At 55.3% G+C, this 14,986-nt stretch overlaps 1 protein-coding gene and 2 non-coding genes across 3 annotated transcripts; 2 read left to right on the top strand and 1 right to left on the bottom strand.

Annotated features, from left to right (window-relative positions):
- The first annotated feature begins 6,354 nt into the window (after window positions 1-6,354).
- On the top strand, window positions 6,355-6,498 carry LOC123567357 (small Cajal body-specific RNA 17). The gene has a single exon (XR_006690272.1).
- Window positions 6,499-6,582: 84 nt separating this feature from the next.
- Window positions 6,583-6,665, top strand: LOC123567353 (small Cajal body-specific RNA 18). The gene has a single exon (XR_006690268.2).
- Window positions 6,666-7,444: 779 nt separating this feature from the next.
- LOC102116596 (RIMS-binding protein 3A) lies at window positions 7,445-12,907 on the bottom strand. Its single transcript, XM_005567872.5, has one exon. It carries the CDS (start codon window positions 12,794-12,796, stop codon window positions 7,862-7,864), a length of 4,935 nt encoding a protein of 1,644 aa, XP_005567929.3. The 5' UTR covers window positions 12,797-12,907; the 3' UTR covers window positions 7,445-7,861.
- Between the last annotated feature and the right edge of the window lie 2,079 nt (window positions 12,908-14,986).

The raw sequence follows: 14,986 nt of genomic DNA, 5'->3' as shown, positions 1-14,986 counted from the left end.
AAAGTGCTGGGATTACAGGCGTGAGCCACTGCGCTCAGCCACAAGGTAGTGGTCTTTCTCAAGGACGCTGGGGCAACCCCATTGCATCTTCACCAACACCCTGGTATAGATCCTTCAGCTGCAGTTTACCCTGCATACAACATGTGCAATGATCCCTAGCTAGGCAAGGCATTCAGAAGTATTCCATAGGCCGGGTGCAGTGGCTCCAAACTGTAATCCCAGAAATTTGGGAGCAAGGCGAGGCGGGTAGATCATCTGAGGTCAGGAGTTCAAGACCAGTCTGGCCAACATAGCAAAACCCTGTCTCTACTAAAATACAAAAAATTAGCTGGGTGTGGTGGTGCATGCCTGCAATCCCAGCTACTCGGGAGGCTGAGACATGAGAATCACTTGCACCAGGAGGCGGAGGTTGCAATGAGCCGAAATCACACTACTGCATTCCAGCCTGGGTGACAGAGTGAGACTCTGTCTCAAAAAAAAATTAGCCAGACATGGCCACGTGCGGTGGCTCACGCCTGTAATCCCAGCACTTTGAGAGGCTGAGGCAAGCGGATCACGAGGTCAGGAGATTGAGACCATCCTGGCTAATATGGTGAAACCCTGCCTCTACTAAAAATACAAAAAATTAGCCAGGCATGGTGGCGGGTGCCTGTAGTCCCAGCTACTTGGGAGACTGAGGCAGGAGAATGGTGTGAACCTGGGAGGCGGAGCTTGCAGTGAGCCGAGATGGTGCCACTGCACTCTAGCCGGGGCAACAGAGCAAGACTCCGTTTCAAAAAAAAAAAAATTAGCCGAGCATGGTAGCATGCATCTGTAATCTCAGCTACTCGGGAGGCTGAGGAAGGAGAATTGCTTGAACCCAGGAGGTTGCAGTGAGCCAAGATTGAACCACTGCACCCCAGCCTGAGTGACAGAGTGAGACTCCATCTCAAAAAAACAAAAAAAAAAATCGACTATTCCATGGGAGGCAAAGTCAGGATGGTTTCAGGCCAGGAGTTGGAACCAAACTAGGCAACACGGCGAGAACTCCTCATCTCTACATACACACACACACACACACACACACACATAAATTAGCTGGGTGTGGTGGTGCGTGCTTCCAGATACTCAGGAGGCTGACGTGGGAGGATGGTTTGAGCTCTGGAGGTTGAGGCTGCAGTGAGCTATGATCATGCCATGACAGAATGGGGACCAGGTGGAAGAACTGAAAAAGTTGGGGATCCACTCCACCCTTTCAGATGGAAAGAAACACCAAGACTCAAAATGAGGGTGCCCAGGTCCTCACTGAGCAGAGACTCATTGCTAAAAAAAGCCTTACCTATTTGAGTTTTCACTAGTAAGCTAACAACTGCTACTACTGATCTTTATGGTTTGTAAGCAGTTGGTAATTTTAGTTTGTCTGGGTTTCAGCCAAGGATATTCTATTGTAAACTTAATTATGACAACTGCACTGTAATAATTCAATGTCCTATTATGATATTGCTATAGACAAAATTTGCCTTTACATTGTCATTTATTTTGTTTTATTTTTCTTTTGAGACAGGGTCTCACTCTGTTACCCAGGCTGGAGTGCAGTGGCTCGATCTTGGCTCACTGAAACCACTGCTTCCCAGGCTCAAGCAATTCTTGCACCTCCGCTTCCCAAGTAGTTGGGACCACAGGTGTGAACCACCATACCAGGCCAATTTTTGTATTTTTAGTAGATACGGGGTTTCGCCATGTTGCCCAGGCTGGTCTTGAATTCCTGTGCTCAAGCGATCCATTTGCCTCGCCTCCCAAAGTGCTGAGATTACAACTATGAGGCACTGATATTTATTCTTTCTTTTCTTTTTTGTTTGAGACAGGGTCTCACTCTGTTGCCCAGGCTGGAGTGCATTGGCGCGATCTCGGCTCACTGCAAGCTTCACCTCCCAGGTTCAAGCGTTTCTCCTGCCTCAGTCTCCCAAGTAGCTGGGACTATAGGCGTGTACCACCATGCCCAACTAATTTTTTTTTTTTTGAGATGGAGTCTTGCTCTGTCACCAGGCTGGAGTACAGTGGTGCAGTCTTGGCTCACTGCAACTTCCGCCTCCAGGGTTCAAGCAGTTCTCTGCCTCAGCCTCCCAAGTAGCTGGGATTACAGGCACCTGCCACCACACCGAGGTAATTTTTGTATTTTTAGTAGAGATGGGGTTTCACCATGTTAATCAGGCTGGTCTCGAACTCCTGACCTCGTGATCCACCCGCTTTGGCCTCCCGAAGTGCTGGCATTACAGGCGTGAGCCACCGCGACTGGCCTACTTTTTTAAATTAAATTTTAAAAATTAACTTTATTTTTAATGTTATTTTTTATTTATTTTTGAGATGGAGTCTTGCTCTGTCGCCCAGGCTGGAGTGCAGTGGTACTATCTTGGCTCACTGCAACCTCTGCCTCCAGGGTTCAAGTGATTCTCCTGCCTCAGCCTCCCTAGTAGCTGGGGCTACAGGTGTGTGCCACCAAGCCTGGCTAATGTTTTTGGATTTTCTTTTTTTTTTTGAGACGGAGTCTCGCTATCTCTGAGGCTGGAGTGCAGTGGCTGGATTTGGCTCACTGCAAGCTCTGCCTCCCGGGTTCACGCCATTCTCCTGCCTTAGCCTCCCGAGTAGCTGGGACTACAGGCACCCGCCACTATGCCCAGCTAATTTTTTGTATTTTTAGTAGAGACGGGTTTCTTTTTTTTTTTGAAACGGAGTCTTGCTCTGTCGCCCAAGCTAGAGTGCAGTGGCGCGATCCTGGCTCACTGCAAGCTCCGCCTCCCGGGTTCACGCCATTCTCCCGCCCCAGCCTCCCGAGTAGCTGGGACTACAGGCGCCCGCCACCTCGCCCGGCTCATTTTTTGTATTTTTAGTAGAGACAGAGTTTCACCATGGTCTCGATCTCCTGACCTTGTGATTCGCCCGCCTCGGCCTCCCAAAGTGCTGGGATTACAGGCGTGAGCCACCGCGCCCGGCCTAGAGACGGGGTTTCACCGTGTTAGTCAGGATGGTCTCGATCTCCTGACCTCATGATCCGCCCACCTTGGCTTCCCAAAGTGCTGGGATTACAGGCGTGAGCCACCGTACCCAGCCAATTTTTTTGTACTTTTAGTAGAGACAGGGTTTCACTGTATTAGTCAGGCTGGTCTTCGACTCCTGACCTTGTGATCTGCCCGCCTCAGCCTCCTAGAGTGCTGGGATTACAGGTGTGAGCCATGGCACCCTGCCTTATTTATTTATTTATTTATTTATATTTATTTATTTTGAGACAGAGTCTCGCTCTGTTGCCCAGGCTGGAGTGCAGTGGTGCGGTCTCAGCTCACTGCAAGCTCCGCCTCCCAGGTTCATGCCCTTCTCCTGTCTCAGCCTCCCCAGTAGCTGGGACTACAAGTGCCCACCACCACGCCCAGTTAATTTTTTTGTATTTTTTTTAGTGGAGATGGGGTTTCACTGTGTTAGCCAGGATAGCCTTGATCTCCTGACCTCATGATCCACCCGCCTCGGCCTCCCAAAGTGATGAGATTACAGGCATGAGCAACCGCACTGGGCCCAGCCTATTTATTTATTTTTAAAGAGTTGGGGGCTCACTATGTTGCCTAGACTGTAGTGCTGTGGTGCTATCTTGGCTCACTGCTGCAAGTGATTCTCCTGCCTCAGCCTTCTGAGTATCTGGGACTATAGGGATGCACCACCACGTCCGGCTACTTTTTGTATTTTTAGTAGAGATGGGGTTTCGCCATGTTGCCCAGGCTGGTCTCAAACTCCTAACCTCAGGTGATCCACCCGCCTCGGCCTCCCAAAGTGCTGGGATTACAGTCATGAGCCACCGCGCCCAGCCATCTGGTGTGTTCTTTGAGGATAAGGCAGCAGTAAGTGTGTTGGGTTGAGACAGCCCTCAGGCCTGTGCCTTCCCTATCCCCACCTTTAACCGCAGGGACAGTGTGGTAGAACCCAGTGGCGCCAGTTCATGAACTTTCCATGGAACCAGTTGGTAGCTCTGGTCCTTCTGCCCCAAGGTGCTTCTGGTCATTTCTGATGACACCGAAGAAGTCAGTGTCCTTTCCTTATTTTCTCTCTCTCTCTTTTTTTTTTGTACCTGGGTATTCTGGAAGTGTCTTCCCTCTGACAGTGTTGCTGGACATGGGGAAGCGAAAGGGTATGAAAGAGAAGGAGAGAAGGATAAAGACCACTCCTCATTCCCGCCCTCCCAGAGGGGCAGCCTGGGAAGTCTATGGAGGAGGTGACTTTGAGCCATGATGTGACCTTAGATGAGGAGCCCCTCTGAGCCTTAGGAGGCTCTTCTGCAAAATGGGACAAATAAAGAAATGTCACCGGGCGCGGTGGCTCACGCCTGTAATCCCAGCACTTTGGGAGGCCGAGGCAGGTGGATCACCTGAGGTCGGGAGTTTGAGACCAGCCTGACCAACATGGAGAAACCCCATCTCTACTAAAAATACAAAATTCGCCGGGCGTGGTGGCACATGCGTATAATCCCAGCTACTACGGAGGCTGAGGCAGGAGAATTGCTTGAACCTAGGAGGCAGAGGTTGTGGTGAGCTGAGATCGTGCCATTGCACTCCAGCCTGGGCAACAAGAGTGAAACTCTATCTCCAAAAAAAAAAAAAAAGAAAATGTTCACTGTGTGCAGTGGCTCAGGCCTGTAATGCCAGCACTTCGGGAGGCCAAGGCAGGAGAACCACTTGAACGCAGGAGTTCCAGATCAGCCTGGGCAACATAGCGGGACCCCATCTCTGCCAAAAAATTAAAAAATTAGCCAGGCACCAGGTGTGGTGGCTCCGGCCTGTAATCCCAGCACTTTGGGAGGCTGAGGCAGGTGGATTCTTGAGCCCAGGAGTTTCAGACCAGCCTGGGCAACATAGTAAGACCCCTGTCTCTACACACACACCAAATTTGCCAGGCGTGGTAGTGCACATCTGTGGTCCCAGCTACTTGGGAGGCTGAGGTGAGAGAATCATTTGAGTCCTGAAGCTCAAGACTGCAAGTGAGCTGTGATTGTGCCACTGCCCTCCAGCCTGGGCAACAGACGAAGACTCTGCCTCAAAAAAAGGAAAAGAGCCGGGTGTGGTGGCTCACACCTATAATCCCAGCACTTTGGGAGGCTAAGGTGGACAGATCACGAGGTCAGGAGACTGAGATCATCCTGGCTAACATGGTGAAACCCCGTCTCTACTAAAAATACAAAAAATTAGCCAGGCGTGGTGGCGGGCACCTGTAGTCCCAGCTATTCGGGAGGCTGAGGCAGGAGAATGGCATGAAGCCAGGAGGCTGAGCTTGTAGTGAACTGAGATTGTGCCACTGCACTCCAGCCTGGGTGACACAGCGAGACTCCATCTCAAACAAAAAAAAAAAAAGGAAAAGAAGGCCGGATGTGGTGGCTCATGCTTGTAATCCCAGCACTTTGGGAGGCTGAGGCGGGCGGATCACGAGGTCAGGAGTTCAAGACCAGTCTGACCAACATAGTGAAACCCTGTCTCTACTAAAAATACAAAAAATTAGCCGGGTGTAGTGGTGTGCACCTGTAACCCCAGATACTCAGGAGGCTAAGGCAGGAGACTCGTGTGAACCTGGGAGGCAGAGGTTGCAGTGAGCCAAGATGGTGCCATTGCACTCCAGCCCGGGCAACAGTGCAAGACTCTGTCTCCAAAGAAAAAAAAAAAAGAAAAAGAAATGCCATCCCAAGGTGGTCCTTCACAGGAAGGGACTCAGAAAAGCAGTGAGCTGGCCGGGCGTGGTGGCTCACGCCTGTAATCCCAGCACTTTGGGAGGCCGAGGCGGGTGGATCACGAGGTCAGGAGGTCGAGACCATCTTGGCAAACACGGTGAAACCCCGTCTCTGCTAAAAATACAAAAAAAAATTAGCCAGGCGTGGTGGTGGGCGCCTGTAGTCCCAGCTTCTCGGGAGGCTGAGGCAGGAGAATGGCGTGTACCCGGGAGGCGGCAGAGCTCGCAGTGAGCGGAGATCGCACCACTGCACTCCAGCCTGGGTGACAGAGTGAGACTCCGTCTCAAAAAAAAAAAAAAGAAAAAGAAAAAGAAAAGAAAAGCAGTGAGCTACAATAGCTATCTGAAGCTGGGAGACACTACTGACTACTCACTCTTCGCAAAGGGCTCAGCAGCACACAGCCTCCCTGTGGGGATGCCCTCGGGGAAGATGTGGCCCAGAGTAGTCTTTTAGGCCCTGCTCCTCAGTCCTGGCTCTTAATAGGACCCTCAGCAGTCAAACTAGCACAGCCCGAGCCAGGCTGACCTTAAAAAGTAAGAATTCAGGGCCTAGGGACCTTGAGCAAAGCAGAGAAGTTAGCGTCAGATGAGGTGCAGCAGGTATGGTAGAATAAGCTGTTCTCAGGTCCCCAGTGCAGCCCCCAGATAAGACTGCAGTATTTTCCTTATATGATCTGGTCCCACCGTGGGCAGCGCTGCATGCCCAGAGCCTGAGAGGATTATGAAAACATGGCAAGGGAAGTGAGGCCAGGGAACCCAGCATGGGGGCGTGAGGAGCAGGGGACGGTGGGTGGGGCTAGAGGACAGGGAGTTTAGGGAGGCCTCTGCTGCTGTGACTGTGAGTCCCAGCCAATGATGATGTGGCCACTGCACAATCTGAGTTCTGGGAACCACGTGGTGGAGTGTGTTCTGGGAATAGACTGCAGCAAGGAAAAAAAAAAAAAGCAGAAGGGTGCACCCTCCCTTCCCTGGCCAGGAAAACATTTCTGTAGCCCTTGCAGACCCACTGCACGGTAGTGAGAGGGAGGAAAGCCAGGCTCATGTTTTCCTTGGTTGTGCTTCAACTTCTAAAATATGTTTTTACTATGAACATTTTAATGAGGGGTTGGACATAAGACAGAAAAATAACATTCTGATAGCTTGTTTGGAGGTCCTAGCAGGGGAGCGCAGCTACTCTTTTTTTTTTTTTTTTTTTGAGACAGAGTCTGGCTGTGTTGCCCAGGCTGGAGTGCAGTGGCCGGATCTCAGCTCACTGCAAGCCCCGCCTCCCAGGTTCACGCCATTCTCCTGCCTCAGCCTCCCGAGTAGCTGGGAGTACAGGCGCCCGCCACCTCGCCCGGCTAATTTTTTTTTTGTATTTTAGTAGAGACGGGGTTTCACCGTGTTAGCCAGGATGGTCTCGATCTCCTGACCTCGTGATCCGCCCGTCTCGGCCTCCCAAAGTGCTGGGATTACAGGCTTGAGCCACCGCGCCCGGCCGAGCGCAGCTACTCTTATACCTTTGACTGAAGACCGATCCTCCTCTATCGGGGATGGTCATCCTCTTCCACTGAGCGCACAGCTTCTGGAGGGACACACACGGAGCAGTGAGGGAGGAAGGGGTACCTGCCCAGTCAGCCAGATCAGCCGAATCAACCCTGGTGATCAATGGGGTGACAGATGTCGCAGCCAGATCACCCTCACATCCCAAAAATAACATTCAGATTGCATTTTTTTTTTTTTAAGATATAGACTTTTCTTGAGACTTTCATACATACAAGGCAATGGATAGACAACCTTAACCTCCTAGAGAAAACACACATTGGCCACAGAAAAAAGGCACTTCTCCATATACCTACCATAGTTATCAGCAACTTTTGAAATGGTCTCTCAAACTCTCAGGGGTTGGCTTGTTTTGCTTGCTTTTGCAAATAACTCAGGCTTAAGTCCTGCTACTTTCAGAGCCTAGGGAACACTTAAGGACTACCATCAGTTTAAGGACTACCATCAGTTTAACATGGTGGCACTTGGAGCACATGCTACTTATGGTGGTGAGGAGGGGTGCTGGCGTGAGGGTCTGCAAGATTGCCTCTTCTCTGGCAGGGTGTGAGCAGCCAGAGACCACTACCTGGGCAAGGATGATTGCTCAGTGTCCATGGAGGGACATGTGATCCAGCAGGTGGGCAGGGACCAGACCTCTGTGGCCGCCCAACTCTCCATAATAGAATCCTTGATCATCCATAGGCCCAAAAACCATGACCACATCTCCTGCCCTCAGCGCCAGCCTGCCCTTCGCCTGGCCCCCTGTTTGCCCATCCATGGGATCATAGTCCAGAGCTGCTATCATGGTCTTTGGAGTCCACAGTGGGGGCCTCTTGGAGTTCCCTTGGAGCACCAGGGAGGAACCCTGGGGGATGGTGAGCCCCTGAAAGTCCTCAAGGTGGGCCACAGAAGGCAGGTGCCCTTGGGCCGGCAAACGCCGCATCCTGTCAGTCTGCTCTGTGCCCACCTCCATCTCAGCCACTAGGTGCCCAGGGATATTGCCCACTTGCCTGTTGCGCTCGCTGAGATAGAAGCCGTGGGTGTCCTGAGAGCCCCACACTCTTAGCAACTGCCTTTTCTGGAAGACCAGCTCCTCCTCTGCAGCCTTGGGGTTGGCAGACATCACCAGGGGGCTGTAATCAGAGAGGGCCACAAAGACCCTGGCTGGAGTGTTGGCCCCTGTCCCCAGCTGTTGGGGGCCACCCCTGGGCATCTCGATGACTTTGGCAGATGGAGCTGGACACGGTGCTGAGCTGGGCTTGTGGAGCTGGCACTCTCTCTTGGCCCCCAGAGCCTGTCCTTGCCTGCTCTGGGGCTTGGGCTCCCTCCTCTCCTCTTGCCTCTCTGTGCCCCACGGATCCAAGCACAGTGCCTCCTGCTCCTCCTCCAAAATGTTATGGAAGTCAGATGCATACTGTTGGCTGGCGCCCAGCTGGGGAGGTGTGAACCCTTGGGCATCTTGCTTTTGCCGAAGTATCCTCTCAAGGGCAGCCTTTTCCTGACACGGTTCTTTCCTGGACCCACACTTGGTGTGTAGTTGGATGAATCCTGCAGCAGGGCTTTTGCTGGTGCCCATGTGCTGGTAGCAATTTTCCTTCTCCCCAGGCTGGTCACTGAGCAAAGGTGGTCTGTGATGCTGGGGACTCTTCTGAAAGAGCAGGTCCTTTCTACAGCCCTCCCAGGCCTCTGCAAGCTCCTCGGCTTGGCTGCCAGTCCCTGAACTCAGATATTCTCCTTCTGAGCCCAGGTTGGACACTGGGGATTGCCTCCTTGGTGGTTCTTCAAAGAATGCTTCTAGGAACTTGTCCTGGGGCTCCCCACAGCTTCCAGGGTTGTGGGGGCTGGCCTTGGCATTCAGAGGAGCCAGTGCCAGCTTCTGGGGGCAGACGGGGAAGGTGACTCTGTAGGTGGATGGGTCGCCACAAGTGTAGCTGAAGGGTGGAGTCTCTGGCCATTGGTGACACATGAAGCAGTCCTCAGGGATCTGAGCTGGCACCGAATCCAGGGACTCACCACAGAGTGACATGGTTCTCACTGAGACCTTCTGCCACGTTAGGGGCACCTGTAGCTGGGAGAATTCCAATAGAGTGCTCCCAGCAGTGGCATCGGTGACCTCACAAACCTTAAGCCCATCTGCATACACAGCATAACCGGTGACCTGGACTCCATTGGAGGACCCAGCTGAGTCAATGGTCACAGGGAGCCAGCTGACCACTAGGACGCCTGGCGAGGCATGGCGCTCCACCAGCACATCCAGTGGTGGGTGGGGAGGTCCTGCCAAGAGTGTGTCAAAGGTGATGGTGGAGGACATAGTTCCCCAATACACCTGCAGCAAGTCCCATGGCAGCCGCACCTCCACCCGCGCCCGGTAGTGCATGCCAGGGCACAGGCCCTGGAAGGTGTAGCAGCTCACACCCGCTGGGGTCAGGGCATGCTCTCGGTCATCAAGATACACCACGTGGGGGTGGCGGTGGCTGCTGTAGACCCAGGTGATCTTGGCCGATGTGGCTGTGACATTCTGCAGGTGTAGCTGCATGGGAGCCATACGGAGCACCCCTTTGGTCCCCAGAAGGGATCTGGAAAGGCCCTGCTTCCCCATGCTCTGCAGCAAGCCCAGCTGGCAGGCTTCCATCTTGGTATCCAGGATCTCTGTTGCTACTTCTGTCTTGGAGCCCACCCTTACCATCTGGTATAGCCCTCTGTCCACCACTCCCTGGGCTTCCCCAGGTAATAAGCTGTCTTCCTCCAGAGCTTCATCCTGCCCAGCTGGGAGTTGATGGGGGCGTAGGTCAGGGGATTTTGCAGGCAGGCAGCCTGAGATATAGCTGTCTGGAATCTGCTCCACCAAGTTGGAGGGCACCAGCCCCCGCCGGCCATCCTCAAGCTCCCCCTCATAGAATCCATCTTCATCCATGTCCCCAAAGATATATATGTAGTCCCCAGCTGTGAGGGGCAGCTCACCCTCGGGGTGATCATTGGGCCCCTCGAATGGGTCATAGTTATACTGAGCCATAAAGATCTTGAGCTTGGGGGCAGCAGGAGCTGCTGAGCCCCCCACTTCCAGGGCCAGGGACACGCTGTCAGGCTCCAGGTCATCCACCTCACTGGCTGTGTCCCTATCCAGAGTAGGGCAGGATGGCACGGTGGCCCACATCGACCCCTCAGAGGAGGAGTTTGACTGGGAGCTGGTTTTCTTGGACACAGGTTGGCTGGCAGGGACTGTCTCTGAAACTTGGGGGACACTGGCTGGCTCCCCAAGGGCAACTGGGCTCTCCTCGAGGGAGACTTCCCTTTTCTCATGTATGTCTCTGTTGGGCTGTGACACTGTGTAGTCTTCAGGCAGTGCCTGGAACTTGGGCCTTCTGCTACCCTTAACTTGGGACTCCGGCATTTGACTGGTCTCCCAGGGCTGTTCGGGAGGGTGAACAGGCTGACACTGGAGCGCCTGTATCTCCTTCTGGGAAGCATGAACGTCACACAGGGCCTTCTGCGGGTCGCATTGCAGCTGCTGCTGCCTGTCCTGCCCGCGCGCCGCCTGCTGCAGCAGCTGTTCGGCCATCAAGCCGGCGGCATCACGCTCTTGACACGCGCGGCCCACCTGGCCGCGCACTTCGCTATTCTCAGCCTTCCGCACCCAGTCTGTCTTGGCCTGCAGCCGCCCATTCTCCTCCGCCAGCCAGGCGTTTTTGAGCAGCGCCGCCTGCAGCTGTGTCTCGGCCTCCTCGCCGCGTCGCCGCGCCGCCGCCGCCTGCGCGCCCAGCTCCTCGCACTCGCGCCGCCGCTGGTCCAGCTCGCTCTCCAGCGCCAGCATCTGCCGTCGCACCTCCTCGCAGGTTGTGCTCTGGCCGCCCGCCTCGGGCCTGGCGCCACCGTTGCCCTGCTGAAGCGTCAACTGCCTCTGCAGGCGCAGCACTTCCCGCTGGGACTCGCGCTGCAAGCGGTCTAAGTCTCTGACGTTGAGCCACTGGGTGCAGGGGCCTCCCCTTCCAGTATGCGGGTCGCTGCAGGGGCCCGAGGCGACACGCGCCTGCAGGAGGTGGCACTCCTGCCGCAGCTCTTCGATCTGCTTGTCCTTGGCCAGCAGCGCGCTCGCCTGCTCCGACAGGTCCTGGGCGCGCTGGCGGGCAAAGGCTTGGCATAGCTCCAGGCCGGCGCAACTCTCGCCGGGCACAGGCGCGCTCACCGCCCGAAGGTTGGTCTCCTCCAGCTTGCGGGCGCGGTCAGCTAGGCGCCGCGCGAGCCCGGTCAGCTCTGCGCGCTTTACCTTGAGCCGCTTCACCTTCTCGTCTGCCTGGTAGGGGCAGCCTGCACGCCGCAGCTGCTTGTTCTCCTCTTGCAGGGTAGAACAGCGGCGCGCCAGCACCCGCAACGCCTTGGCCAGCAGCCAGTTCAGCTTTATCAGCTCTTGGTGGCCCAGGCCCGGGGGTGAGGGAGTCAGGACTTTGCAGGGCTGGCTCTCAGAGCCTTCTCCTCCCTGCGGGTTGCTGAGTTTCCTGGGGACTGATGGTGGTAGTGGTGGCAGGAGTGGCGATGGTGGCGGCCGGAGTGGCGATGGTGGCGGCGGGAGACTCTGGGAGCCAGGGATGGAGGTGTATGGTGAGGAGGACCGCTCCTCGGATTTGGAGGCCTTGGGGAGACTCCGGGTGCTGTCAAGCGAGCGGGAACGTGCTGGTGCAAAGCAATCAAGGGAGCTGGCGCGCGTCGAGAGCAGTCCGTCTAGGGAGCTGGAGCACGCAGAGGACACCAGGTCAAGCGGGCGGGAGTGGACACCGACGTCGGCACTCAGGCTGTCTAGAGATCCGAGTTGACAGGCGGGTTTAGGGGCGTGGCAAGAGCCGCTCGAGGTCTGGGGCAGCGGCTCTTCCAAGGAATGCACAGCTTGGGGGTCCGCGGGTTCCGACAAACTGGGGTTCCTGCGGAAGTGCTCCAGGATGTACTTGAGGAAGAGCTGGCGCTCCACCTCCAGCGCCGCCTGCAGATAGCGGATGCGCGCCGCCTGCTCGCCGTCAGTCTGCCAGCGAAGCTGCCCCAACACTTCCTGCAGGCGACAGCGGCACTGCCCCGCGGAGACCTCGGACGCCCCCGGGCGGCTACAGTGGCCGCGGTTCACCAGCTCCTCGGCCAGCTGGCGCTGCAGTTCCCGGGCTTGGCGCACCACGCCATCGCGCTCACGGTGCAACAGCTGCTGCAGCTGCCGCTGCTCGGCCTCCTTCCAGCGCAGCAGCTGCCGGATCTCGGCCTCGCGTTCCCGCTGCATCTCCTCTTGCAGCTGCCGCAGCTCCCGGCCGCGCTGTGCCTCCCACTTGGAGCGCAGATGGTCAGCCAGCTGCCGCCGCTCCCTCTCGGCCTCCTCCCGCAGCTGGCGCGCCTGAGCAGCGAAGCGCCGGCGTTCCGCCCGCCAGCCCGCCCGCTCCGCCTCCAGCTCGGCCCGTAGCTTTTCCAGCTCCCGCCTCTGGTTCTCCAACACTGTCGCTGCCGGGCTGGAGCAGCCCAGCTTCTTGGGCGACGCGCCCAAGGGGCTGGGCGAGTCCTTGGCCATTGCGGCCGCGGCCCGGCTGGACTCCAGACTTCGCCTGGCCGACCGCAGCTCGCCAACGGCCGCCGCCCCGGCAGCGGCCAACCGCCCGGCGTGCCCCTTCCGGCGCCCCCTGGGGGTCTCCGCGCGCCCCTTCCGTCTCTTGGAGTGTTCCCCCGCCTCCTGCCACGGATGTCTGGCCCACGTGCCTCTCCACCTGGCAAGGCCAGGGCTGCACTCCCACACCCCTGCTCAAACTGGCCCATGTCCCTTCCAGGATGCACGAGGGCTTTTCTGGTCCCTACACTTTTCCTGCTTTTAGCACCAAGTTCCTTGTGACCCTCCCTAGGCACCCTCCCAGGCACTGTGCAGTCCCAAGCAGGCTGAGGTGCCCTGAGGGAAGTCTGGGCTGCTGCTCCTGGACTTGGAGAAAGGGGCAGGGTGTGTGTGTCAAGGCCACCCAAGGGGTGTGGGCATACCTGGTCGTGGGTTCAGGTGGTGTATTTGGGTCAGGTGGCTGGAAAATGCAGTAGGATATGCCTCAACTTGGCTAGACCTGGACTCCCCAGGACACTTCAGCCCCCATAACAGCCCTGATCACCCAACTGGTCATCCACCTTTTGGGGAAAGGATGTGCCTGATACCCATTTGTGTTACTGTGCAGAGTCGGCTCAGAGGAGGTATAAACGAAAAGACCCTCCCCAGCAAGGTGGCATAGGGACCCAGGGCCAGATAGGCATGAGGGGCACTGCCCAAACTGGCCATCTGGCCTGCCTACCTCCCACATCCAGGTACCACCTGGTGACAAACGCTGGAGCCCCAGTGTCTGGGCTACTCATTGGCACTTTAGGTAGAGGCCTCAGGATGGGCCAGGAGTGAGAGTGAGGCTTCAGCAGAAATGCTGGAGGCATCCTGAGCCACAGAAGACACACACACACACACACACACACACACACACACAAAATGAGCTGCAGAAGAAACATACAGACACACACACACACAATGAGCTGCAGAAGAAACATACACACACACACACACACACACACACACTGCCTGTCTCTGACTGGTGGCCACCTGTGTGGCTTGGAAGCTAAGGAGCCCTGCTTCAGTCTGGCTCCTCTTTGCCCTTCCTGCCTGTTCCTGGTGCCAAGTGGCTTTTGGGAAACATGGATGGACACCTGATATCTGGCCATCTGCATCGAGACATTGGTTTTTAAATTATTATTATTATTATTTATTTTTGAGACAGATCCTCACTCTGTCACCCAGGCTGGAGTACAGTGGTGCAATCTCGGTTCACTGCAACTTCTGCCTTCCAGGTTCAAGTGATTCTCCTGCCTCAGCCTCCCAAGTAGCTGGGATAACAGGCTCGTGCCACCATGCCCAGATAATTTTTTGTACTTTTTAGTAGAGACAGGGTTTCAGCATGTTGGCCAGGATGGTCTTGAAATTCTGACCTCAAGTGATCTACCTGCCTGGGCCTCTCAAAGTGCTGGGATTACAGGTGTGAGCCACTGAACCCGATGAGACCTTGATATTGAAGTCACATCAGAGGCCCCTTTACTTCTCGGTCTGTCGTGTCTCCCTGTCCCCAGGAAGCACCTGGGACCTCTTGCAACTGCTGTGTTCACTCAGCTTATGACTCTCTGGCTCCACTCCTTCACAACACTCAAGTTTTTCAAATCAAGTTCCCCTGAACCCACAGAAAATGCCTTTAGGCAGTGTCAAGTAACAAGAACATCAGGAATTATGGCTCCAAATGTTCTTTTTTCTTTTCTTTTTTTCTTTTTTTTTGAGATGGAGTCTCGCTCTGTTACCAGGCTGGCATGCAGTGGTACGATTTCAGCTCACTGCCACCTCCGAATCCCTGGTTCAAGTGATTCTCCTGCCTCAGCCTCCTGAGTAGCTGGGACTACAGGCATGTGCCACCACGCCCAGGTAATTTTTGTATTTTTAATAGAGACAGGGTTTCATCATGTTGGCCAGGATGGTCTCGATCTCCTGACCTTGTGATCCTCCTGCCTTGGCCTCCCAAAATGCTGGGATTACAGGCGTAAGCCACCATGCCCAGCTCAGATGTTCTTTTTGAGAGGTGAAGCAGATGTAGTGTGTGTGTGAGAAGGAGAGGAGGTGAGATGCAGGGATGCCCTCAGCCTTGAACTGGTGCTGGGCTCCTGGAAGTGGTAGCCACAGGGAGAACTATCTTCAGAGAAT

This window comes from Macaca fascicularis, chromosome 10 (genome assembly GCF_037993035.2).
Source record: "Macaca fascicularis isolate 582-1 chromosome 10, T2T-MFA8v1.1".
In the NCBI taxonomy this organism is placed as follows: domain Eukaryota; kingdom Metazoa; phylum Chordata; class Mammalia; order Primates; family Cercopithecidae; genus Macaca; species Macaca fascicularis.
This window is presented reverse-complemented; position numbering and strand designations above follow the sequence as displayed.